Source organism: Brachyhypopomus gauderio, chromosome 11, assembly GCF_052324685.1.
Source record: "Brachyhypopomus gauderio isolate BG-103 chromosome 11, BGAUD_0.2, whole genome shotgun sequence".
NCBI classification, from domain to species: domain Eukaryota; kingdom Metazoa; phylum Chordata; class Actinopteri; order Gymnotiformes; family Hypopomidae; genus Brachyhypopomus; species Brachyhypopomus gauderio.
The window spans coordinates 20,057,156-20,084,725 of NC_135221.1; the positions used below are offsets into that span (position 1 = coordinate 20,057,156).

The 27,570-nt window shown below is 47.5% G+C and overlaps 2 protein-coding genes across 5 annotated transcripts; one reads left to right on the plus strand and one right to left on the minus strand.

Annotated features, from left to right (window-relative positions):
• Positions 1-741: 741 nt before the first annotated feature.
• nup160 (nucleoporin 160) lies at positions 742-17,817 on the minus strand. Its single transcript, XM_077022610.1, is given in 36 exon segments — positions 742-966; positions 1,062-1,157; positions 1,253-1,378; positions 1,835-1,976; positions 2,056-2,157; positions 2,388-2,511; positions 2,733-2,843; positions 3,002-3,065; positions 3,463-3,623; positions 5,238-5,343; positions 5,464-5,560; positions 5,688-5,782; positions 5,859-5,954; positions 6,065-6,184; positions 7,348-7,446; positions 7,648-7,717; positions 9,083-9,102; positions 9,104-9,243; positions 9,428-9,498; positions 9,846-9,982; positions 10,254-10,414; positions 10,685-10,821; positions 10,919-11,084; positions 13,419-13,518; positions 14,046-14,216; positions 14,362-14,445; positions 14,546-14,611; positions 14,836-14,920; positions 15,021-15,118; positions 15,423-15,662; positions 15,770-15,884; positions 16,045-16,120; positions 16,505-16,715; positions 16,830-17,040; positions 17,362-17,470; positions 17,679-17,817. Coding segments are annotated over 36 exon segments (4,203 nt in total). The 5' UTR covers positions 17,770-17,817; the 3' UTR covers positions 742-861.
• Positions 17,818-18,696: 879 nt separating this feature from the next.
• On the plus strand, positions 18,697-27,561 carry LOC143527415 (transmembrane and coiled-coil domain protein 3-like). Of its 4 annotated transcripts, XM_077022619.1 has the most exons (5): positions 19,630-20,131; positions 21,378-21,449; positions 25,069-26,009; positions 26,235-26,370; positions 26,685-27,561. In XM_077022619.1, the coding sequence occupies exons 2-5, from the start codon at positions 21,435-21,437 to the stop codon at positions 27,000-27,002; spliced, it is 1,410 nt and encodes a 469-aa protein (XP_076878734.1). In that variant the 5' UTR covers positions 19,630-20,131; positions 21,378-21,434; the 3' UTR covers positions 27,003-27,561. The 4 variants fall into 4 exon arrangements, with proteins under 4 accessions (XP_076878736.1, XP_076878735.1, XP_076878734.1 ...); XM_077022621.1 differs by lacking the exons at positions 19,630-20,131; positions 21,378-21,449 and adding an exon at positions 18,697-18,987; XM_077022620.1 differs by lacking the exons at positions 19,630-20,131; positions 21,378-21,449 and adding an exon at positions 18,732-18,822.
• The last annotated feature ends 9 nt before the right edge of the window (positions 27,562-27,570 follow it).

Consider the following 27,570-nt stretch of genomic DNA (forward strand, 5'->3'; position numbering starts at 1 on the left):
CCCCTGAGGGAGGGTGTGTCCCAGTCCTGATGATGCCGTTACCCGTCTTTAATCGGCTTCGGGATGCCCAGGTCCGTCCTGATGCGCTCGTATCGCACACGACAGCGATCCTCACATCCCCAAGACAAATCTATATCAACGCAAGCTCATGATTTAGAGAATTTGTGCTGTATTAGAACTTTATATCTGCATTTTATAATAGTCATGTACATAGTTGCAGAATTTTCTACACGTATTAACTGAAATGTAAATGATGTTAAATATTCTTAGTGATTAATTCCTTTGGGCTGTTTGGCCTGACTGTGTTCAGCAAAATAACTGAGGAAGAGTTGTGAGGCCACAACTGGTTTGCGACTGGATCTAGGACTAAGGGTTCAGGTTTAGGACTGGGGATTACGTTAACCCTAGCCTGGTGCAGCACTCTTCCTCCTCAGTCTGTACATGATCAGTCCGATGTATTTTACAAATGTATTATTTCGAGACTCCTTGGGTTTGCGTGTACACACTGCAGGAGCTGGTGTGTAATTCCACTTCTAACCTGCAGCACACACATTCAGCACACACAGGTGTTCAGGCAGACGGGCGCAAGTCTTCTTCATGATGAAGGTACATGGCCTCCACGTTCTTGTTAACACTCCGCTCGACTGGCTACATCTCAACTACACAAAACACCTTTTCAGCTATTTGCAAGCACTCTGGAGTTCTCTTGATGTCCAACACCACTGCCAAATTCTTTTAATAGTTTAATTAGGGCTTCAATGAAAATCAGACATTGGGGAAAAATTTAATTGCATATAAAATAGTTTACAAAACTGCACATTCATTCACTCGAGTGGTAGAAAACTGAAGGAGTGATGCAGTTCAGACGGGTTGGGTGTGTAGGCGGGGAGCTTGGACGCGGTGTCTGCTGCTCTGCTCCACCACCCTGTAGTACTCCTTCAGCTTCATCTTCAGCCTCTCGTACACCTACACACACACACACGAGGGGCAGAACACACACTTGAGTCGTCAGCGGAGGGCGGGTGCGGCGGTGTGCGGAGGTGAGGAGCTGGTGATCTCACCGTGCTGTGAGGCTGGCTGGAGCCCAGACTCTGCAGCAGCTGGTCGATGGAAGTGTAGGGCAGCCAGACCAGGGGGGCCACGGCAGACAGCGGCCTCTGCCCGGGACAGAGAGACGGCACACGGTCAACGCCCGCACACGCTCAGCAGCTTACAGGCAGCAGCGGGGTGGAGTGTTGCAGCAGGAACTCACCTCTACACCGAAATACTGGTGTCCCTTCCCCAGCAGAGCGTCTACGTACTCCAGGACCAACTCGGCAGCAGGTTCCAGCAGGTCGTAGTTGAGGTACAATCGCAGCAGGGTGGCCGCATCCACCTCCTGCAGTGGTCAGAACACAGACACCTGTCAACATGTTGGACAACAACTAGAACGGAGCAGAATTATTTAGACAATCCCCATTTACTGTACTGTTAGGATATTTCTACCTGATTTATAGAACCCTTAGACCCTGTAAGCAGCTGCCCAAACGTTCTTACCAAACTAACACTCATCTAGAGTCGTGTGGGATTCATTTACCCAATTTTAGCATGCAATTACGTTTTATATTCTCATACTATATTATTGTATTACATTCGCTCTCATTCTGTATAATGCTTGCTACTATGATCCCACGTGACCCTAGATAGACGATCACTAAGTAATCAGAGTTCAGGTGCTGTTGGTGTCTATTTTCGAGAGTCCTGAACCTTCAGTCTGGCCTCCTGCAGGTAAACGTCCTGGTTGGTACATGAAAGCTCTAATGATGCAGCCGGTCTGAGACTCAACACCATTTACCTTAAAGGCAATAACCAACCAATCAGGTACCGGCACCCCATGAGAGAGGAGCCTGTTGATGACACAGCGATGGTGCTGGGCATTCTGGGACGGATGCTTCTCTAGGTACACAGCCAGGAGTCTCCACGCCTCATCGGTTGCGCTGCAGAGCAAAGACTGCATTGGTCACCATGAACCCGCTCCACACGTGGCCCTGTGGCCCTCAGGAACCAATCACACACCTGCACTCCTTGGTGGTGATGAGACCTGCCAGCTGATTGGCTGCTAACCAGGTCCACGCTTCATTCTGGCTCTGCTCGCCTCCGTACTGAAGCTTGATACACCTGCGGCACAAGGGAGTGAGTGTGGTCATACACACACACACGAATGCACGTACACAAATGTATGAACATGTACATACACGTATGCACACAATGACACAAACATACACACGCACGTAAACACATACATACGTACACGCATGCACTCCTTTTCAGAACAGAGACAAAATACTCATCGCTTTAAAAGCAATGTTACGCTCCAAGAACACCATCCTCCAAGATCTATAACTTACTTAAAGGTCAGACCTTCAAAGACGGGAGTAAGGGGCAATTTGAAGGTGTGACAGAGTAAGAGTGCAGTGTCAAACAGGCCCGACTGAACCAGCAGGGCGACCATCTCCACCGCAGACGCGCCCCCTGGTGGTCAGAGAGTACCAAAGAAATCTCACCACAAATTCTGAGCAAATCTGAAAAAACTATTTAAGATCTTCAAGCCATTGATGAAGTATATGATGCGGTGTGTAGTGTGTGTGTTGTGTATGGTGTGCAGTATGCGTGTGTGGGGTATAATGTATGTATATGGTGCGTGTATTGTTCGTGTCGTGTGTAGTGCGCTGTGTGTGGTGCTCCTTCCGCACCTGCGAGGGCGGCTGAGGCGGGCTGGTGTTGGGCCAGTGTGAGGCGGCTGCGGGCGAGGACGTACTCCTTCTCCACGTCCTTCAGCTCCAGAATCTCGATCTGACGACTCACTGTGGTCACAACACAGCAGGTGGGATGAGACAGGCGGGTGTGCGGGTGGCTGTGTGTGCAGGTGGGTGTGTGTGCGGGTGGGTGTGTGTGCGGGTGGCTGTGTGTGCAGGTGGCTGTGTGTGCAGGTGCGGGTGTGTGAGGGTAGATGTGCGGGTACCTGGAGCTGCAGCCAACTCTCCATCGTGGTCACGCTTAGGTGATGCACCAGGACGGTCAGATTGCTACGAGAGAAGAGAATCGAAGGTGTGCACACACTGGAGACAGGACAACCCTCCCACCCATCACAGTTCTACTGGATCTGGGAATGTCAGTGGTCCCTAAAGTGTGCAAGCTGCATTTCACTATAGCAGAACTAGTTCCCTCACTAATCTTACAGCTTTTTGCTTTTGTCACAATTCATTATAATTTATAATGGGTGTGGCGCAAATATCTGACTGGCCTCCACTTGGAAAGCTATGAATCTCATTTGCATAATGTGCACAGCACTGCTGTCTTTCTCTATAGACACAGAACAGCAGGCGGAATGATATCGTAGCTCAGCTGCAGTCAGAACACACAAAGTGCCAGTCAGGGGCGGGGTTTGTCAGGGGTGGGGCGGGGTTTGCCCATGCAGCTTACAACAGCTCTGGACGATGGCTGGACGATCCAGGCGTACTCAGGCCGGATGAGACGGAGGCAGTTGAGGGCAGCGAGTAAACAGTTGACCTGCTTCTGTAAACCACGCAGTGTTCGAACCTCTCTGCCCAAACGCATACTGTACTCAAACATCACTGTGCCAGCTGTGAAACACACACACACACACACACACACACACTTCTGTAAACCACAGTGTTTGAACCTTTCTCCCACACATACTGTACTCCAGTAGTGAACCGTGACCATTAAACCTGGGCTCGCTCCCATCCCCCCCACGAAAAAAAAAAGTTTTCTCTCCTAATTAACTGCAATAAAGAAAAAAATTGAGACATCTTTATAAACGCAATAACCAATAATATCTGTACTAGATAACTTCTTAATCTTCCTAAATGCGTCCGGGACTCCGACACAGTCACAATCTTTAAGTCTAGGTTGAAAACCCACTTATTTAGTTTAGCGTTTGATAATTAATATCCCCTCTTAGATAAAGGTACAGATCCAGGGGTTCATAGATGAAGGGTTTTATGGTAGACTGGGGTGCTGGTGCTGTCGTCCTGTCACTGCTCGAGGTCACTCAAGTTTGTTGACAGTGCAGTGGACGGATGCCATTGTCTCAGAATGCCCCCAAGCCTACGTTACCTTCTGGTTCTGCCTTTTTAGCTAGGCTGTAATAGTTTAACTTAATGCCGGAGTTGCTGCCACACTCCAGAAATGTTTATAATTTCACCTGTCCTGTATATGTCCTCATACAGAGCTAATTTTCCCTGTTTCATTTCTCCACATGGCTGCCCGCCTGCTTGAGGAAAAATGAGATGAGGATACCAGCGATCCATCCTGAGCCAGCCACCTCCTGCCTAACCGGATGCATACATCATGATGGACATTATTACATATTTTTCCTTTTCTTTCTCTTCTTTCTGTCTAAATTGTTGTTGTTGTCATGGTGACCGGTGTCGGCCAGAGGAGGATGGGTTCCCCCCCTGAGTCTTGGTTCCTCTCAAGGTTTCTTCCTCATGCAAAAAAACTAGGGAGTTTTTCCTTGCCAGTCGCCCTTGGCTTGGTCACTGGGGGCTAGGACTCGGCACTTGTAAAGCTGCTTTGTGACAACAACTGTTGTAAAAAGCACTATATAAATAAAATTTGATTGATTATTTTGCTTAATCAATCAATCAATGTTCCAACAAAATAAGGTTCACAGCTCCGTGTTTCTCAGAAGTGGAATATGTAAACAACGCGCACGAGGGCATCAAAGGAATGAATCGAAACTAGCTAGCGGTGGTACGCTAACGCCAGCTAGCGTCGCCACAGCGGGCGGAAATGATCATACAGTTAAGCCCGCCCACTAAGAGGGAAGATATGATTGGTCAATTTTACTGTAATTTGAAACTGGTCTTGCGCTGAATTATAACTGCCAGGCCCTCTGTAAACGAACAGCGGGCATCACAGTCCTGATAGGGGGAGACACAGGCTCACAGGCTTCCACTTAACCCCTCACCTTCCAACACAGATTGAATAGACACGGGTGAATAATTTATTTGCTTATATTTCCGTAATTGTTTAGATGTCGATTGTCAAACTGTAAGTAGATAAAATAAAATTGGATAAATTATATATATATATATATAGTTATGTTTTAAGAATATTTTTAGGCCCTCTGAGAGGGCGTAGAGGGCCCTGACGGTTCCCCACTGCTGTACTCATACATCACTGTCCCATCACTCTTAGCTGTGTGTGTTTGGGCAGGTGGAACGTGGCACCTTTGCGGTAGTTGTGGCGGTTTATGTGGAAGGCGTAGAGCAGCTCGTAGTAGTTGTGGGTCAACAGGTCGACAGCCCGGGCCCGCGACTCGATGATGACCACCACCTGCAAAACAGCAGCCCGCACCACACAACCTCCTCAGCCAATGGCAATGTCTTAAAGGCGTGCGTGCGAATGTCTTAAAGGCGTGCGTGCGCCACACTGTGGGGTAGTGGGAGAACTGACCTCCTCATGCAGGTTGACGTAGGGGAACTGGACCAGGTCCTGGAGCTGAGCGCGTTCACACAGAACCACCACCAGCTGACGTAGGCAGTCCAGTCGGCTGTTCAGAGAGGAGGGGTGTGTCCGTGAGCCCGAGATGTAAGGCAGACGGGGGGTGTGGACTCTGGAGACACCTCGTTTGTGCGTGTGGGTTGTGTGTTGTGTGCGTTGGGGTTGTGGTTACGTACCTCCTGGGTTCTGGGTTCTGGGTGAGGGCTTCATAAGCTTCTCGGTTGTGTCCGAGGTCCAAGTGGTGTTTGAATATTCGTGTCCACAGGGCGGCCTGTAAGACACACGGACGTCGGTGTGGGTAACAGACGTTTGTGTCAGTGAAGGTGTCTGTGGGTCACTTCTCCTACCTGTCTCCTCTGATCATTCCCGGCCTCTGATATGGCCAGTGTAGCCAAGTTGATAACCAACTCTGGCAGTCCAACATCTTCTAGGAGTTGCAGCACCTAACACACACACTACACATCAGTGTCTCCAATAGCAACACAAACTAAATCCAGAATCTCTTTAGACCGGCTCCGAGTGCGTGTGTGAGTGTGTGTGTGTGTTTAAGCACCTTATTGTAATAAAGCAGGCGTGGTGCAGCAGTGTTTGGCTCCTCCCCCATACCCGTCACTCTCATCAGAAACTCCTCCTTCTCCACCTCTGCTGCTGCCTCCTGGAAACACTGCAGTGCCTACAAACAGATGAACAAATGAGCACACGAACGCCCCCAGCAGGGTTAATGACAAATACAACTTATTACTAACACTGCAGCGCTTACAAATTAACACACCTCAGTGTGGTTTTTGACAAAAATAACGTATTTTTCTCTAAATGGAACAACTTTAAGAAAAACAAATATCGTATTTTCTGGACTATAGAGCGCACCTCAATATAAGAAGCACCTACAAAGTTTAAAAAAAAAATAAGAAAAAACTTCTTAGCCAGCACCGGGCTAAAAGCCGCATATATCTACTAAACTGAATACATTTAACTGAACTGATCAGTTTCTGAACGGTGCCTGTAGCATTTCATGTGCAACAGTTTTGGCTTTCAGCCGGTGTTGTGTCGAATTCCGACTCCCCTCGTTTATCCGCGCATAAAGACGCTACAGATTATATTGTCGATTTATGTTTCTATGCATAATTAAGAGCTAGACTTTAAATTATCCATCACAGCAAACGGCACGGCATTATCTATGTCTAAAGCCACAGTGGCTGTATAAAATATACACTGGCTATACGAAGTTCACCTCTGACCACATGACTCTGCAGTATTACTACAGTATTATGTCTAAATATCTAGTTAGGACAAAACTAGAGTGCTCAATTAACTAAGTTATAATCACTGTAACTTCCGAATATCATCTGTAGCATGCGGGTGCAAACGAGGGGAGTCAGAATTTGTCACAACACATGTTGGTTTGAAAAAATTCTCCGTCGTGCCTGCTGCTTGCAGGTGCTAAATGAAATTGAGCATTTTCGTCTTTGATTTACAACTTTGACCTACCAGCTGATTCACTTTCTGCTCCGCCCCGTGACGGGTGAATAAAAGTCTACAGAAAAGCCGCACCTCAATATAAGCCGCATGCTTAAAGTAAAAAAGTAGCGGCTTATAGTCCAAAAAATACGATACTAGTGTGGATGAGCAGCTTGGTCTCCGTCTCCGATGTGTGTGTGTGTGTGTGTGTGTGTGAGAGAGAGAGAGAAAGAGAGACTTTGACCAGCCGACAGTAGTCAATGTGCCATCATGAAGATGTGTGTGTGAGGCTTTGACCAGAAGTCAAGAGTAAATGTGGCGAGTGTAATGCGAGAGTTTCACTGTTGTGAAGGTGTGTGCATGGGGGTGTGGCTTAACCTTGTGCCCCTCCCCACTGGCCAGGTAGGCCTGACCCAGGATAAAGCGACAGGAGCCCACGTTGGCCTGACACCAGGGGCCGATGAGACGCACGTACTCCTGCACACACAACGCTGGGTTAGGGGCCGTTCTGCGGTCAGTCTACTAGTCTGGCTTTTAAACATTTATAATTGCCACACGGACACACAGGGACAAAAGGATGGGGACACGGACACACAGGGACACATGTACACGGGGACACGGACACACACGGGGACGGCCCGTCACGCTAGCTTGTGGAAGGCTCGTCCTCCCTCTCACCTGCAGCTGTGTATACTGGCAGTTTCCCATCATGCACTCTGGGAACAGGAAGCTGGGGTTGCTGGGCCAGCTGGTCGTGGTGATGTAAGGTCTCAAACTTGCGCAGAGTCCGTCTGATATTACCACCAACACCACTTACTGCTAGCACTCAAATATCTCATCTTACATTTGAATGTCACTCAAAATCAATACTGATCCAATATCAATATCTTACATTTGCATGTTGATATCTTGATACTATACATATATTTCCCATTAAAACCGTGGAGCTATAGTTTAACTGTTTGGGGGAATTGTTTTGTGTGAGATGTATAATAAATTTTTTTATTGGTATTCTATAAAATGTATGAACAATTATAAAAAAACAAAACATCACATGACTGAATCACTCTAACCTTCTGCATGCAGTGCGATCACATATACTGCTGTGCTGTTTTCAAGCTGTATTTGTGATGGTATCGGATCAGTTGTCTTAAAAATGTCTTTACTGATATCCAATACAGCACGTTTGATATCATCAGCCTGTTATGTGATAATGGATCGGCACCATCGCCAATTACAGGGGTGATAGTGGGAAAAATTCCTGAGCCTGAACTTTTTCTGAGCGGGGGGGGGGGGGGGGGGGGTGGGGGGGGGGGGGTGGAGTGTTAGTGTACCATATTTAGAATATTTAATAATTAATCTTTAAATTTATTAATAATAATTAAGTCAGGTAATCATTATAGTGAAATTAAAAAACTAATTTCTATTAATATTCTGAGAAAATGCTGTAACCTAAAGATTTATATAACATACTATACGCAGTTATCCCATCCTAAAGCTAGGCTTTTGACCAATACCTTTATCCATAACTGCGTTTAACTAATCCTGACGCTGCGCACACCAAACACCAAGTTCCGTTTACGACGCAGAACCACTTAGGTCCAAACGAGGCTTTATACAGTAAATGGGAGGTGTGTAGTAACCACGAAAAATCGTAACTTGGGAACCTCATAAGGATCATTTCGGCCTCAAAACAGATAGCATGCGCGCGCGTGTGGTTTATCATTATGATTTGACGGATTTTTTCCCCCCCTCAAATTTTTTTTTCTCGCGGACTTGTCAGGTACGCCAGAATTCCGGCGTGGCACCTGAAATCTATCAGGCCTGCAATTACTACAGCTACCACCATTATTAATACTAGACCCTCCTTATTAATACTAAACACAATGTTTGTGAATGCATGTCAGAGAGAGAGAGAGAGAGAGAGAGAGAGAGAGAGAGAGAGAGAGAGAGAGAGAGAGAGAGAGAGAGAGAGAGAGAGAGAGAGAGGAGAGAGAGAGAGAGAGAGAGAGAGAGAGAGAGAGTGATATAGTGTGTAGTGTGAGGATGTTAGAATACAGATGTGGATACAGCGGGTGTGTGTGTGGTGTGTGTGTGTGCGCGTGGTGGATACAGGTGCTGTGCCAGCAGGTGTGACCACGCTTGAGATGAGCTGGGGCCAGTGTAGTGGAGTTTGACCCGCCTCTGCGCCCTGCTGGCCAAACAGCTGAGAAACAATAACCTTACGAGCCACGTTCTGATAGAAGAGTTCCACCACTGTCTGAGGATTCAACACTGAGAGAGAGAAAGAGAGAGAGAGAGAGAGACAGAGAGCAAGAGAGAGAAAAATGGAGAGAGAGAGAGACAGAGAGAGAGACAGAGAGCAAGAGATAGAGAAAAATGGAGAGAGAGAGAGAATATTAGCACACACACTGGAGCTAGCAGGGTCTGCTCCAGCTGTGTGTGTTGGGGAGCTCACCTGATCTATTTGGGGCCAGAGCAGCAGAGTCTGTCAACTTCAACACTGACAGATGCTGTAGATTAGTGTCTCTGAGAGAGAGAGAGAGAGAGAGAGGAGAGAGAGAGAGAGAGAGAGAGAGAGAGAGAGAGAGAAATGGTTACAAATGTATAAAATTAGTTTCACTAACAAGTTAGGGTGTATCCTCAATAGAGTGTACGAGGTGTGTGTGTGCATGCATAGGAGGGGTGTGTGTGTGTGTGTGTGTGTTTGTACACTCCTAATGTAGCTAGTGGACAGGATAAAAGTGCATGAGATTTAAGGTATTTGGCAGACACCCTTATCTAGACTACTTTACCTTCATCAGTATGACGCTACAGGTCAAGTTGCTTCAGGTGTGTGTGTGTGTGTAGGTGTGTGTGTGTGTGTGTGTACCTACAGTGTGTCCAGTGGTACAGGTGAGGTGAAGGTTTGGCTGAGTTGCTTCAGTAGGTGGTAGCAGCACAGCAGGTGACAACAGCGTGGGATCAAATCCTGCTGCATGTGCAGAGACTGACCACAGCCAGGGAGCAGCATCTAGACACGCCCACACACACACACGCCCACACAGACTAATTTGAACACACAACCTGCTGGTTTTTCATTAATCAAAAATAAGTAATTCATTTACTTATTGCCTTGTTTCATGCATCTGATCACAAACACCCTCACAAACACACAAATTTGCACACACAAGCTGTTGATTCGTGGTTCTTCAAAAAATGACTCACTTATTGGTTTGGTTCATCCCTTTTAACACACACACACACACACACACACACACACACACACACACACACACACTCACGTTGTCTCCGAGCCGGAGGTAGAGGTGCTGAAGGATCAGGAGGTCTCTGCAGAGCTGGGCTCGGCTCATGGCTGTGAGACACACGGTCTGGCACACAACGCTGACCGCCACCGTGCTGCCATACAGCTGCGACAGACTCATACGCACACTCAGAGACTGACCTGCAAAACACACACACACACACACACACACACACACACACAGTCTCAGAGACTGACCTACAGCGCGCACGCACACACACACACACACACACACACACACACACACACACACACACACACACACACACACACACACACACACACACAAACAAACACACACACACACACAGACCTGCAGCACACACATTCAGAGACTGACTTGACTAATTACACCCATCCTCTCTGTGGAGGGGTATTACACTGTCAGTGATGTGCAGTGTGTGATTCCACCTGTGAGAGGCGCTGTTCCCTCTGGGCTCATATCCATGTCTGTCTCCAGGTCCAGCTCTCTGAGCAAAGCGTTCATGGCAGCCAGTGGGTTACGGACGTCCTGCAGCTTGTTGGTAATGTCCTCAATAACGTCATCACTGGGACAGGCCGGGACGTGAGACAGGGGTGTGAGGGACAGTGTGTGTGTGTGTGTGTGTGTGTGTGTGTGAGTGTGAGTCTGTGTGGGGTACAGACCTGTCGTTGGCCAGGAGATTCTCCAACACCTGTTCTGCGGCTCTCTCTGGAGACTGCAGCATATCCAGAGCTTTGTCCATTTCACACGCCATCTCACCCTGCACACACTCACCCAGCAATCGCACACACTGCACCAACTGCAGGACATCACTGCCCAGCTCTGGATCTGACAGACACACACACACACACACACACACACACACACACACACACACACACACACACACACACACACACACACACACACACACACACACACACACACACACACACACACACACACACACAAATCACCCTTCCATTCTAGACGTGCTGCTCTAGTGAGTATCGCCCTCAGAGACGTGCTGCTCTAGTGAGTATCGCCCTCAGAGACGTGCTGCTCTAGTATCGCCCTCAGAGACGTGCTGCTCTAGTGAGTATCGCCCTCAGAGACGTGCTGCTCTAGTGAGTATCGCCCTCAGAGACGTGCTGCTCTAGTATCGCCCTCAGAGACGTGCTGCTCTAGTGAGTATCGCCCTCAGAGATGTGCTGCTCTAGTGAGTATCGCCCTCAGAGACGTGCTGCTCTAGTGAGTATCGCCCTCAGAGACGTGCTGCTCTAGAGAGTATCGCCCTCAGAGACATGCTGCTCTAGAGAGTATCGCCCTCAGAGACGTGCTGCTCTAGAGAGTATCGCCCTCAGAGACGTGCTGCTCTAGTGAGTATCGCCCTCAGAGGTGTGCTGCTCTAGTGAGTATCGCCCTCAGATGCAGTGTTGTATAAAGTATTAGAGACCCATACTTGAATGTTACATGTACTTGAATACATGAATCAAAAATGTTACTTGAGTAGAAGTTGAAGTGTTCTTTAAAAACTTTACTTAAGTAGAAGTACAGAAGTATTCAGCATTCTTTGTACTTAAGTATTGCAAGTAGTTTATTCTGAAATTTATTACTCAAGTACTGAAAGTAAAAAGTACAAGTACTGGGTTTTGAATTAATTAAAGAAAGCCATCAAAGTTTGATTATCAATTATTTTTATATATCACTTACAAATCAAAGATGTCAAAGACAAATACAAGTGGTCTGTATGTATAAACAAGCAACTTAAAAAACTGGGCTTAACACTTTGCACACAAAAAACAGATAACCTATGTCCCGCTACGTCGTAGGTTTGATGCAGAAGTACAAGTTTGTCTTAATTTAGCTGAGAAAACGAGGTGTATTTTGGACGTAAAATCCGTCCGTCGGGTTCTAAGGGTGAGCCTACTATCCTGCTTTTAACCCTAACAAATGCCTTTACCCTATAAAAACACTACAATATAAAAATGGGCACATAATTAGTCAGCATGAAGAGACACTGCTTACTGTTGCTAAAAACACACAACTCACACAAAACACACAATATATGTACAATATATGTACATTAAAACGCCAACAAGCTTCTCTTCTGTTACCAAACACGGTACCATCTCTTTTAATGAGATAAAAAGCGAATTATTTGGAATAATTTCGAGTATATGTGTATTTGTATAAATAAGTAAACTAAGCTGAAGGTGCTGGAAAATACTGAAAATGGACCTTCAAAGTGCCGTACAACTTCGCACGCACAAAATCGTGAGGTGCACGACATCGCGACGCGACCGCGCGCGTGGCCAACACGCATTGGCGGAGCCACCGCGATTGCATCATTTTTGCAGCGCGGACCCTTGCGGCAGTCACGACGTGTCAAGTGAACCTAGATTACGAAGCTCAAGTGTTCAGTGAAGGCAGCAGCAGAGTAAACGGGACGCGACCGGAGCATGCGCAGTTTTCTCATAAGACAGCCTCATCGCTTGACCGGGTGACAGCGCCAGCTAACATGTTTATAATTGTAACGAGTAACTATACAGCATGTCAAAAATTTATCGGAGTAAAAGTATTAAACTGATGGAAAATATGTAGTGAAGTAAAAGTGGAAGTAGGAGAAAAAATAATACTCCAGTAAAGTACAGATACAGCATTTTAGTACTTAAGTACAGTAGTGAAGTAGTTCTACTTCGTTACTATACAACTCTGCTCAGATGTGCTGCTCTAGTGAGTATCGCCCTCAGATGTGCTGCTCTAGTGAGTATCGCCCTCAGATGTGCTGCTCTAGTGAGTATCGCCCTCAGATGTGCTGCTCTAGTGAGTATCGCCCTCAGATGTGCTGCTCTAGTGAATATCGCCTTCAGAGATGTGCTGCTCTAGTGAGTATCACCCTCAGAGATGTGCTGCTCTAGTGAGTATCACCCTCAGAGATGTGCTGCTCTAGTATTACCCTCAGAGATGTGATGCTCTAGTGAGTATTACCCTCAGAGATGTGATGCTCTAGTGAGTATTACCCTCAGAGATGTGATGCTCTAGTGAGTATTACCCTCAGAGATGTGATGCTCTAGTGAGTATTACCCTCAGAGATGTGATGCTCTAGTGAGTATTACCCTCAGAGATGTGATGCTCTAGTGAGTATTACCCTCAGAGATGTGATGCTCTAGTGAGTATTACCCTCAGAGAGCGGCGTTTCCTCCTCAGAGAGCAGGTACTCATCAGACGACAGGTACAGATGGTCCACAGCAAAACAGGGCAGCAGGAACGACACAAAGCCCTGTCACACAAACAGTACAGTGAACCCACACCAGACCAACCCCCAACAACCCTCACACCAGACCAACCCCCAACAACCCTCACACCAGACCAACCCCCCAACCAGACCAACCCCCCCCCACAACCCTCACACCAGACCAACCCCCCCCCCCCCCCCAACAACCCTCACACCAGACCAACCCCCCCCCCCCCCAACAACCCTCACACCAGACCAACCCCCCCAACAACCCTCACACCAGACCAACCCCCCCCCCCCCAACAACCCTCACACCAGACCCACCCCCCCCCCCCCCAACAACCCTCACACCAGACCCACCCCCCCAACAACCCTCACACCAGACCCACCCCCCCCCAACAACCCTCACACCAGACCCACCCCCCCCCAACAACCCTCACACCAGACCAACCCCCCCCCCCCCCCCCCCAGCATTTTTTGCTGATACTGACTCAATGCCAATATGTAATATCTGAGCAACTGTAGTCAAAGAGCTGAGCAAACTGTACCCCCCCCCCCCCCCCCCCCGGCACCTTTTTGAGCAGGCAGACCATAGCTGTGGCCTGGTTAACGTGCAGGGCCAGGGGCGTAGACAAAGCCTCCTGGTACTGTAGGCAGCAGGCATAGAATTGGGACCAGAAGTCCAACTGCAGCATACGGTAATCCTCCTGAGAAACCTCAAACTCCGTCACACTGCTCTGGAGCTGCACACACACAAACACACACCAGAAACCCAGCAGTCAATCAAGAGTACAAAGTACACATACGTGTGTGTGTGTGTGTGTGTGTGTGTGGTGTTGTGTGTGTGTGTGTGTGTGTGTGTGTGTGGGGGGGGGGGGTTGCACTTACCTCATTCTCCACAGTCAGAGTGACTTCCTTCTTCAGCGAATCCCACGTCAGATCTAGAATGCGTTCTGAACCACGCCTATAAATCTGCACCGCACCATTAAACCATTAGAGAGCACAAAGAAGACCAGTGTGTATGCGTGTGTAGGGGATGAAGGGTGTGCAGGTGTGTGAGTTCAGAGCGTACCTGCAATGCCTTAACGACAGCAGCGGCAGTGAAGCGCAGAGAGAAGAGTGCGTCCAGATACGCTTCCTGTAAAAACACCACCCCGTCAACACCACACCGTCAACACCACCCCGTCAACACCACCCCAGAGGAGGGAAGAGCATATTCAGGTATGCTTCCTGTAACCCTGTTAACACCAACCCCCGTTACCCTAACACACACACTAACATGAACAAACACAAACACAAAAAGCCATGTTGAGAGGGACTGGGGTGCGTGTGACTGGGGTGAGCAGCGGTGTGAACTCTCACCCTGGGGTCTTGGTCTGGCCCAATGTGGATTTCCTCGTCTGGAGGGGGCTGTACAAACACCTGGTTCCACAAGCCTGCTACATTACTGCACAACACAAACATCAGCATTGACCACCAGCTTCACTCACTCACTCACACACACACACACAGCAGCTTGGAGACCGCTCAATGGAGTCAATACTCACTGTTCAAAATTGATATACTTCATAACAGTCTGATTGTCGTCATCCACCCAAAGTCCCCAGATGTCAGTGGAAGTCAAAACAAAGTCCACTAGGGTCTCCTGTGGCAAAAAGAAGCACTAGTCATATATGTGGGTGTGTGTGTGTAAGTCTAAATGTGTAAGTGTTATGTGAGAGTGGATGTCAGTGTGGCAGCACTGTGTGTGTGTGTGTGTGTGTGTGTGTGTGTGTGTGCATGCTTGTTTTCTCTCACTGTGTGTTTCACTTCTGTGCTTGTGTGACCTGTGTGTGAGACCTGTGTGTGAGGCCTGTGTGTGAGGCCTGTGTGTACGTGTGTGAGACCTGTGTGTGCATGTGTGTGCGTGTGTGTGTGACCCGTGTGTGTGAGACCCGTGTGTGTGAGACCTGTGCGTTGAAGAGAGTGGAGATATGCTCCAGACTGTAGCGGCTGTTGTCAGTAGCCACCAGCTGCAGGACGCAGAACTGGCCCTGGTTGGGTGCGGCGAGGTAGACGGCCACACACAGCCCCGTGGAGGCGGAGAAGCTCAGACGCATACGGTGGGTCTGTCCCGGGCTCCGTCTCACCTCCGCACGGCCCGCGGGGACGTATTCCAGCAGGTCTGCCGCCAACACGCACTGCTGCTCCTGTACAGGGGACGGGACCACGATGAGGGGCAGCTCAAACTGCCCCCGGGGGGCGCTATACTCAACGCTCCACCCTGCTGTAGTGTGGACACGGCGGGCTTCCTCACCCTGTAGCTCCACACACGCAGTTTATGGTCCTGACACAGGGTGAAGAGGAAGGTGTCGTGCTCCAGTGGCCAAGCTGCTACACACACAGCCAAATCACACGGGCTCTGCTCACCCCTGTAACGCAACACACACACACACACACACACACACACACACACACACACACACACACAGTCAGTTATATGTTCAATTTATGTAGCGCCTTTCACAAACCCAAGGTCGCCTTCACAACCAGCGTGTGAGACGAGGAAGGCTGCTACTCTTCCTCACTCACCTGATGGCAGTGGGCATCCACCCTGCTAGCCTTTGCATCACCGAACTGTGTTTCATCTCCAGCAGAGAGATGGAGCCTGCAGGGTTCAACACACCAGTTACGTTCTACACACACACACACACACACACACACACACACACACACACACACACACACACACACACACACGGAGGGAGCCTGCAGGGTTCAACACACCAGTTACGCTTTATATACACACACACATACACACAGATGGAGCCTGCAGGGTTCAACACACCACAGTTACGCTCCACACACGCGCACACACACACACACACACACACCCCCTGCAGGGTTCAACACACAAGTTACAGAAAATGAACAGGAAAATGTTCCCATCACGGTATACAGATAAAATATTAGGTCACGTCATATATAAATATTACAGTTCACATACACACCACATTCTCAAAGTCTGCAACAAAATACTTGGCTATATTACCCTGCTGATCATGGGGTGGCAAGGTAACCACGGTGATGCCTCCAGAGGGTGTGGCTAAGGCGAAGTGGGCGTGTCCGTCTGGGCTGAGCCAGGTGGCAGATGTGATGGGGCTCTGGGCAGGTGGCAGCACATAACTGTGGGCAGCGTCCTGAACGCTCACCTTCCACACGTCAGTGAAGATAGACTGTACCTGCAGCTCTGTAACCAGTTCCTACAGACCCACACACACACACACACACACACACACACACACACACACACAAACATCAGTATAATGCTTTCCCAGACCTAAGCAGTCAGGTTGTAAAGCAGCACAGCGTCTTACACTGCGGTACATGTGGGTGGGGTGTGGCAACACCAGCTGGTGCACAGACTGGCAAGTGACGATGAGGATGACGACATTGTTGAGGGTCTCGTGGACGTGAACTCCCCCGGGCAGCAGCGGGCAGTGCGGGATCTTCAGGCGGATGGCATTATTGAGCAGGTTCACGTCCAGTGACTGCTCCACCAGCTGAACCGTGTCTCCAGACGTAGACCTGAGAGCCAGAAACAGCCGTGTCCACTCAACAAGCTACAGCTTATTTATGTGTTCTAGTCCCTATGAATGCAGCCTGCATGAATAATGTTGGATTAACATTTCAGCAGCTCTGTTCTGGCACACATCACCAATCAATCACCACACACACACACACACACACATCACCAATCACCACACACACATGATTAACCACCACACACACATGATTAACCACCACACACACACGACCAATCACCACACACACATGATCAATGATCCTAACCCTTAACCCTATATGTTTATCCTAAACCACGTTTAGGGCATTAATAACTGATCTCACCAGTGAATGAACCTGTTGCTGGTGATAGAGAGGAGCTTCCCGCTCTCCTCGTAAAAGAACCCGCCGGCGCTGTCAGGATGTTTCACGGCACCGGGCGCAGCACTCACGCCTGCAGAACACACGTTAATGTGGGATTACACACCTACACACGTTAACGCAGGATTACACACCTACATATAGAGTCAACACCGGGTTAGCCGCCGTTAGCCGCGGGGCTAACCAGTCACGACTTTCTCTACATGCCGACATGAACAGGACTTCACCGCGGTAACCGAGGCAAATGTGAAGGAGCGCCGAGACGTATTGAACATATTTACCCAGATTTATCGTGATATCTCTGACCCGCGACGCCGTTTCTCTCTCAAATCCACTAATCTCTATAAAGCTCCTCTCCAAGATAGCCGCCATCTTCCGCGCGCTAGTGAACCGGATATGACGTCGTACTGTGAACGGGCCCCTTGTCGTTGGCAGCGCGCGCGCCTCCTTTCGACACGTGCCGGTTCTGCGGCCCGGCGCCCGTTTACTGCTCGTAAACCGTTCGGCATCTGGCACATCTGGTGTTTTACGACCTAAGCGTCCGTGTAATATAGGTGTAATATAAAACGAGCGTGGTATATTACCGTGTGCGTATTGTGGAGATGAACCTTAGAGCAGGGCAGCTGTTTACGACCCTTATCTCACTTATCTAGACACAACACTGGGATTATTGTAGTGCGACTTCAAGATGGCTGCTGCTGTTGAGACTTTAAGATTTACTATTTGTGTTCAAATAAATAATGTTTATACTATTCTGTTCCTTCTTGTGAATGATAACTTTTAAATTAGATTTTAACGTTTATGACATCTGTGTTTGGGGTTTTTTAAATCTATTTTTGACGGTAGAAATGACAAAACACCTACATTGTGTTCGTTCCTTTATTTTGAAGACACCAACTGCTGGGGAGGACAGGGAGCAGAAGACAAGTTCAGGGTCTAAGGCTAAAGTGACTGGGCCTCTGCAATGGTGTCTAGATGCAGTGACTCGGTTTGTATAAATACATGACAACAGTGATTCGGTTTGTATACATTCTTATGATTTAAAATTAGCATCGGTCCTATTAGACAATCCGTAGATCACACCACGGTGTCATCAAGCATTTACAATTGGGGAAATGAAAACGTATAAAACTTTATCAAGTATGTCCCTCAGTGAAAAACAATAAACGCATACATGAGAAACCGATATGTTCATTTATTTATCAACTAAATCAAATGAATACAACAGAAATTTGAATCGGGAAAAATCTTTTAGGAAAAATCTTCTAGGACCTCCTGTCCTAGAAACAGGAGGTCTCCTCTCCAGATCAGATACAGAGGGCGGTCTGTCTTCCCACGTCGGGAGGAACTTGGGACTTTAGTTTGGGAGACCGACCGTTTAATGAAAGAAATCAGGGAGGCACATTCGAGATGTCTACTAAAACTGTGAGTTCACGGCATGCCGGTTAGTGGATCAGCAGTATAAATCTCGGTGTGTTTGGACTTTTGACTTCGCCTGCTTGGTCGTAAAAAGAAGTTCAGCTGAAAAATAGCAGCGCAGGAGAAATGCAGATCTAACGATTTCCTCCACGAACATTCGCGTTCAATAAGGTAAACGGCACATTCACCAGCGATCGGGCTTGCAAATGATCACTTGGTGCTGCTTCTGAATAAAAACAATAATATCTGTTTAAATGTCGGTTCTGTAACCTACAGTATTGGGGTGTTTACCCGTGAATGTTCCTCGACATTTATTCCGATTTCTGGTCTTTGTTTAACCTGTTGGACCAAGTACCGCATATTCCACAGCGATGTTCCCACTTCTGGTCTTTCATCTAAGGTGTTTGCTGAAGAACACAGTAGATATATTGATTAAACGGTTGAAATGAGGTGTTTAGAGTACAGTAGGACTCACGTTGGAAGACGTCTCGGCAAACCTCTTACCAGTAACTGTAAGTTTAAGAAACGGTTGAAACTACGCCATACCCACCCTGCAGACTAGACCCTGCAGGCTAGACCCTGCAGACTTGACCCTGCAGACTAGACCCTGCAGACTGGACCCTGGATGTCGGAGGTTCTGAACGCACCGGTGGCCAGCAGCGTTCAGCAGTGTGTCAGGTTGAGACTACACAGGATTTGGTAAATATACTAGACTGGAGGCACGTGTCGTGTCTGCAGGTGTGCCAGAATGTGGTCATATTGATATCAGATCACCTGCCGGCAGGTACACGACTACAGACGCAGAAACCCAAAAGGAAACGGAATGGGCGTGACTAATAGTTGAGAGTAACTGTCAGTTCGTTTTGATAATCAGTGGCTACTAGTGATTAGTGAAGATTCAACTTTGACTTTGTTTGTGAAGCACTGGTGTCCCTGTGTTTGTCAGCACACACCTAGCCCCATCAGGGGGGTTATTGCCCCAGCCACGTGGCTCCCAACACAACACCCTTCCTGTATCAACAGATGGTTTATAGATGTGGGGAATGCGGAAAGGAAATTTGCATTCTTTGCGAAAGCAAGACTGATCTTTGTCTGAACATTGTCTATTCTCATTCAGTCTTGCGACACACAAACCTTTTATTTTTTTCATCTGAGGAATTTTAGTCCTGTTAGTCCTATTTAACTTTGGTGAATTGTTTTGAATTGGAGAATTGTTTTGGTTCCTGAGTTCTTGAGCCGTTAAACGGGCACGTGGACGTCATTGGAGATCCAGGACAGATTTGCAGCAGTCTCCTCCAGTCAGGGGAATAAACCAGTAAGACCAGTTGAAATAATATTACACAGTGATCAATTGGAGAAATTTTGAAATTTTAAATACATCAATGAATTAAGTTATGTTTATATATAGCCTTTCAAGTAACCAAAGGTACCTTTACAGTTATCATGTACAATTTATGTACAAGACGAAATTACAGTTCTCTTTGTGGGGGAAATGTATGTAAAATCAGCAGTTAAGCAGTTATCAGATTTATTTGTTGGAGTGATCACAGGGCCTTTAAGATGGATTGGATTTGCAGAGTGGATTTAGCAGAGCAGATGTTTTAATACCATGTCTTTGAATACCAGTATATCCAGGAACTGATACCGATACCATGTTGTTTTTTCAAGCATTTACACCTAACTATATCACATAATTTGAATTAAGCAAATTAAGGAACAATGAACATTTAATAAAGGCTGTTTTACTTTACATATGAATGAATGTGTGTGTGTGTGTGTGTGTGGGGGGGGGGGGTATTGAAGAGCAAATTTATAATAATACCATGCATGCTTTGTGTTGCTTTGAAATATCTCAAGCACACTTCAGCTGAGCAGTGAGGGCAGGTTGGGGCATGTTGGATGTGTGTGAGGCTCTGGTCTGCCGCTAACTAACTCCTAACTCTATCCCTAACTCTAATTCTAACCCTAACTCCTAACTTTAACCCCAACTCCCAACTCTAACCCCCAACTCTAATCAGCCTGCAGGGTTAGAGTTAAAGTCTGGCAATGTTTCTCCACAGCCGCTTCATGATGTCATCACTCTGCACCAGTACCTGTTTATAATGATTACTGTGATGTTTTTGGAAAACCTCTCGAAACCGTAGTAAAATGTCGTAGTCTAAATGCAGAGTTGTTTTGACTTTAGAAGTGTTCAGAATTTAGACCCTTAGCCCTGTGCACATTTATGTCTTCCCGCTCTTCATTCACATTACACATTACAATGATTATTTTGTCTTCTACTGAACTATAAATGTTTTCAATCTGTGGTTCTTTTTTCCTGATTACTGCTTGCAGCAACATGTACAGTTAACTTGAACAGAGTTCAAGTTATTTTTGTGTGTCTGAGACGGTGACACATGACCGGGTTTTGAAGGAGTCTCCATGTTGTCTTAATGAATGTGGATGGGCACTGAGCAGTGTGGAGGTCTGTGAAGGGCCTGAGAGTTTTGAATCATGCTCTTTGGTGCTGCTTTATGATAAATACTAAATAGTATGATAAAAAGTAAAACATATTTCTGTAGGTGCCCACTCATTTACATATGATCCCATGAGACTGATAACTGCACAGAGCTGAGAAGATGTCAAGGGGTCAGGTAAGTTTGGCATTGGAAAACATGAATAGATCTTAGTTTTTTTTTTCATTTAACATGCACTTTTTGGTTTAACTTCTGTGCTTTAGATAATCTCTAAAATCGTTTCGCAAGATCTCACTCAAACACCAAGCAAGTGTTTCTATGTGGTTATCACTGTCAGTCTGATACTCCCATGTTTGGTAGAAGCATCTGGAACTGTCAGACACAAGGGGGAAGTTCATTTCAATATGAAACTTCCTGAAAGTCAGCCCTGTAACCCTAGTGAGCCAAGCTGTAACCCTAACCCCTAAGCCTAGCCTAACCCTGAACCCAGTATTCAGTCCTGACTGCTCTCTACCAGCTGCAGGGTTACTGTGACTCATGCTGATGTGGTCAAGCTAACAAAAAGGCAAACCCCATTATAATCCATCACTAATGGAAGGATTTGGTCGAACTAATGACATCAGCGCATCATACAGGATAAGGCCAAGTGTAGGAGCACACAGTGCAACTGAGCGCAGTACATGTGGTCTCTCCCTGGATGGCTGTGGTCTCTCCCTTAATGGCTGTGGTCTCTCCCTGGATGGCTGTGGTCTCTCCCTGGATGGCTGTGGTCTCTCCCTTAATGGCTGTGGTCTCTCCCTGGATGGCTGTGGTCTCTCCCTTAATGGCTGTGGTCTCTCCCTTAATGGCTGTGGTCTCTCCCTTAATGGCTGTGGTCTCTCCCTTAATGGCTGTGGTCTCTCCCTGGATGGCTGTGGTCTCTCCCTTAATGGCTGTGGTCTCTCCCTTAATGGCTGTGGTCTCTCCCTTAATGGCTGTGGTCTCTCCCTTAATGGCTGTGGTCTCTCCCTGGATTTGGACAAAAACCCCTTTTTAGTCATTGCATGTGTCTGGCAATATCAGCACACGCCTCCCTGTAGGAGGACAGTCCACACTTTTTAAAAATCGAGTTGTAACACAAACAGCGCTACAGTATACTAATATATGCAATTAATTTGTGAGCGTGAATTTGTGTGTTACAGACTGGATATAAATTACACCGCGGCGAGAGTGTCAGAATGCACAGGACATCTGGGCTTGGATAAAACTTTAGAATCACAGAAATACGCAATCAGTTAGAAAAACACACTCGGTTAGAAATACACACTCACTTAATATTAGCAGATATTAATGATGTTTATGACAATTACACAGTGCGCTGTGCCACAGTGACGTGAGGTTGGGTGTAGAACAGAAGAGAGACTGGAAGAGTCTCCCTGTCTCTGTTCACCAGTTTCATATTACATCTGATCTCACTGAAAATGCATAGAGTCAGTCTGATTGGTTGCGTGTGCAGAAGAAGAAAACACGAGGTGTTATGTGGTCTCTGTGGCCATGTGACTCATCCCGGGGACCAGCGGAAGGATGACGGTGCCACGCTGTAGTTCCTGCTCAGCAGAGACTGCGCATGCAGCAGTAATGGGGGTTGAACACTCTGCCAAACGTTTTTTTTGTACAACATTTCAGTAGATCTTTTGTTGCAGGCCGTCAGAAGCTGTTCCCACAAGCTCACATGAAAAGAGACGTTTGTTCTGTATTTTTAGGTAGAACTTCAGAGCTCTGGCAGTAAGTGTTCACAGGAGGTCCGCTGCTACTTCCAGCTCTCTCAGTGGTGTCGGGTCTATGGTGTCAGACGTTGAACTCCACGTTCAGTAGTTATACGTAAACACAGGAGCTACAGCTACAGGTAGCAGGCCTGTTGCAGCTTGTACGAAACATCCACATCACGTGGCCATCCTACTTCTCAGAAATCTCTTGGTAAAGGAGTCTCCATGTGCAGTGGTGCAGTGGTACTGACTTTAAGTACTGACTTTGAGTTTAAGGCCGTGCGAGCATCGTGCGGCAAGCCTCTTGATGTCAGGGGTTTGTGTTCCTGCTGTGTGTTTTGCGGCTGTGTTCGTTACATGGGTGTACTGCTGTTTGTAGGATTGGACATGATTTTTCTTACTGAATCAGGGGGGAAAAAGGGGAAATAATCACCCTCTCGCCTCAAGATTCTGCAGTGTTGTGCATTTTGTAAGTCAGTTTTCCTGTACACACACAATCCGCTGTGGAAATCAGGTCAGCAGTACTGAGTGCTGGTCCCTGAGTGCAGACGGTCTCACATAACACCCATTTTAAAATCCTTACACTGGCTTCCTGTAGAATTCAGGATCCAGTTCAAGATTTTAACTTTAACATACAGAGCACTACACAACACAGCTCCTGTGTATGTCGCTGACCTGCTCCACCCCTACACTTCATCACGATTACTCAGGTCAAACAACCTGAGTTTACTGTCTGTGCCACGCTCATGTCTAAAGACTCGTGGAGACCGAGCATTTAAGGTGGTTGCTCCAAAACTGTGGAACACACTTCCTCCACATTTAAGATCAGCTGACACTGTAGATACTTTTAAAAAACAGCTAAAGACTTTCCTTTTTACGCAGGCGTTTAGTTAGTGGTGGAGGTTGCAGCCGTTGACCTTGTACACTGTATTTTATTTCTGTTTTATAGTGTGTGTTTTTGTGTCTTTGATTTATTTTATTTTATTTTCCGTTGTAAAGCACTTTGTGGCTTGTGCCTGTGAAAAGTGCTATATAAATGTATTTTACTTACTTACTTACTTACTTACTTACTTACTTACTTACCTCTGTGCCCAACTGCTTGTTTGTGACATTTGGGGAAGGTTTTATGTTCTGTATTGACTGGTAATGCTGTCCTGGTTATTTTCAGCTAAATGTGCCAACGCACAAGGTTATAATTGCATAAAATTGAATTCAAGTTGAACCCAGAGACGGACCTTTCTTAGTTTTGTTTACCAACATCCCATAATCTAGTTTAAAGTGCTGTTGGGGTTGGATTGATTTGCAGTAACATTCCGTACAGTTTAGGATTGGGGTTAGTGAAGGGATAGGTCAGGTCAGGTCAGGTTAGGTCAGGTCAGGTTAGGATTATTGCAAATGTGAGATTTTAGATATTAGAGTAACCCTACACACATGAGAGAGATTTAGAGATGAATTTACAGAATAACTAAACATGGAAATAAATAACTGAAAACGTTTCTAATTGGCTGGTGAGTTGATCTTATTCTGACTTCCTTAATATGGCTCCATTTCATTGATATCAATATTTAAATTTCATGAGCTGACTTGCCAGAATACTGCATGCAGTGAAGTCCGGAGCCACCTGTTCCCAAAGGAGGGTTTAGGGTTAGGTTTAGGATTGGGGTTTAGGGTTGGGGCCAGAAACGAATCACAACGAAGAAAAGCGCTCAATTCAGAATTTATATTAAAATGATCATGTTTAGTCCAATAATAAAACTCAAACACATTTGTTCTTTGAGTGTGAATCTGTTCATTCAGGATCTATGTTTGTTGAATCAACTTGATCTAGAAAATGTCTGCAAAACTGGCTAATATAAGGTTAAATTACCTTCATCAAGCAAAAGTCCAGCCTGCTTGAAGGATAAGACCTTTTTTATATACAAGAGATCAACAGATCCAGGCTCCAGAGAGAATGTTTTCGTATGCGTTCATGTAGTATGTTGAAGCTTCCCTGAACAGTTTCCTGTACTGTAATGACGGTGGTGTTTCTGATGGTTTGTGTTGGTGTGCAGATGGAGCAGGGTGGAGATGGCTACGTGCTCAGTATCCCTGTCCCCATCCTCCGCGTGAGCTCTGACTCCAACCTGAACACCTACAGCGACCGGCTGCTGGAGACCCAGCGATGTCAACTAGGGGTGGACAGCCTGCAGCAGAAGATCCTGAAGTTGACGGAGAAGCTGAGGGTGGAGCAGATGGAACAGGATGCAAATGTGGCGGAGTTCCTAAAGCTGGTCAACATGGCGGACAAGCAGCAGGTGGCCCGCATCAGGCAGGTGTTTGAAAAAAAGAACCAGAGGTCGGCGCACAACATCAGCCAGCTCCAGAAGAAGCTGGAACAGTACCATCGTCGCGTGAAGGACGGCGAGAGCCTCCAATCCCAGCAGCCCGACCCTCCTAACCTCTCCTCCAGACACAGCAGCCCAAAAGACCTGGGGAAGGACTCGTCCGGAGATCCGTCCAAGGACGTGAGCGGCGGTGGTAGCGGCTTAGAGTCCGGGACACGCTTGGGGTTCAGGGTGGGCGGTGGGCGACATCCGTGGGACAAAATCAAAACCATCGGTCCTGGAGTTTCCCTTTCACCCCCGTTTTTCTTCAGCAAGTCCAAGGAGTTCGCCAACCTCATCCGCAACAAATTTGGTAGCGCTGACAACATACCGCACCTCCAGACCACCTTAGAGGGCAGCAGCGACCGCGCTCTGGGTGGCAGTGCCAACCTAGTCGGGTCCAAGTACCACAGTGACGACGAGTGTTCCACTGGCACCTCGGCCTCCTCGGACAGTAACGGCAACCCCGATGTTTCTCGCCATGGCGGCAGCAGCGTTCCCGTGGTGTTGGACGAGCTCCGAGAAATCCGTCGTTCTCAGGAGCGTCTGTCTCGGGACGTGGAGGCCCTGAAGGACGAGCTTAGCGGAGACGGCGTCCTCACGCAGACCGTGGAGGAGGAGAGATGCAGGTTCGCGGTCAGCTTTTACAGCAGGATGCTAATGCTAATGCTCTAATCATTTACCTGTAGCCTATAGTGTGTGTGGTTTTCTCACCCACACCTCACGTCTCACCCACACCACCTCACGTCTCACCCACTTCTCACGTCTCTCACTTCCCTTTTTTCATCCTTTTCTTCCTTTCCCTTCCTCGTCCTTCCTCTTTCACTCCCTCCTTCTCTCTTCCTCCGTCACAGGATGGAGCGTCTGGAGGAGCAGCTGAATGTGCTGGTGGAGCTTCACCAGAGAGAGATGGCCGACCTGAAGCAGGAGCTGGCAAGCATAGCGGAGAAGGTGGCTTACCAGGCTGATGAGAGGGCCAGGGACCTGCAGGTAGCCCACCTGCAGAGCTGTGGGGGGTGGGAACCATGACCCCTAACCCTTAACCCCTAAACTCTTAACCTGCAGTCGGGGGGAGGACTCTGGTGGAGCTCCGTGTGAGCTGTGACTGATGGGTACTGCAGTCCACAGTGTGCTCATGGTCTCCAGGTGTCAGTATTATTCATGTGATTTTGGGTTTTTGTTACAGTCTAGCCCTAGGCTAAGGGTACTTTCACCACTACATGGTAAACAAAAATGTATGAGAAACTATTTCTAAAACCATTTTGAAGGTCTGAGAGAAATGTGCTTTGCGCTCTTCCCACCAGGAGGCACTGGAGTCGTGTCAGACGCGGCTGTCTAAGTTGGAGGAGTTGCAACAGCAGCAGGCGGGGCATGTAGAGGGGGCGGAGCCATCCGGACGCATACTGCTCGGAAAGGGCATCAGTGTGCTTCTGGCTGTGGCCACGCTACTGCTTGTCTGCGTTTCCACGGCAGCCAGGTTCATCACCCCAGTTCTGCGCAGCCGCCAGCATCTTCTGACCACGGCGCTGACTGCTGTGCTGCTCTCGCTGCTCTGGAGGAACTGGGAACATCTGCAGCACAGCCTGGAGAAACTGAACCCCAACCTTAGTACTGAACCTTAGTACTGAACCTCTGTACTGGACTCTTCCCTGCAAATCTGAGCCCTGGCTAAGATGCATCAATGCTAAACCACAGTACTGGGCTAAACCAAGACACTACCTCTGGCTCTTTTCCCTTTTAAGACTGTTTAAGAGGCTGTTCACATTCACAGCTGGCCATTTCCTGCCATGCAACATAACCCTAAACCCCAACCCTAAACCCCAACCCTAAACCCCAACCCTACACTCCAACCATAAACCCCAAACCTACACCCCAACTATAAACCCCAACTCTACACTCCAACCCTAAACCCCAACCCTACACCCCAACCCTATACTCCAACCATAAACCCCAACCCTACACCCCAACTATAAACCCCAACCCTACACTCCAACCCTAAACCCCAAACCTAATCCCAATATCCTGTCAGACTTGTTGCACATTCCCAGGGATTCCATTTCCATAATCAGTAATAACAGAAACTCCGGTTTCTATTTTGGTAATTAACCACCTGTCCCTTAATTAACCACCTAAGTCTTAATTAACCACCTAAGCCTTAATTAACCCTTAAGGACTGAGAGACCCCAATGA

Bases quoted from the DNA above. Each gene is read 5' to 3' on its own strand.
- LOC143527415 (XM_077022620.1), top strand. The intron at 26,010-26,234 runs GTTCGCGGTCAG...CCTCCGTCACAG, and splicing joins GTGGAGGAGGAGAGATGCAG to GATGGAGCGTCTGGAGGAGC. The intron at 26,371-26,684 runs GTAGCCCACCTG...TCTTCCCACCAG, and splicing joins AGAGGGCCAGGGACCTGCAG to GAGGCACTGGAGTCGTGTCA.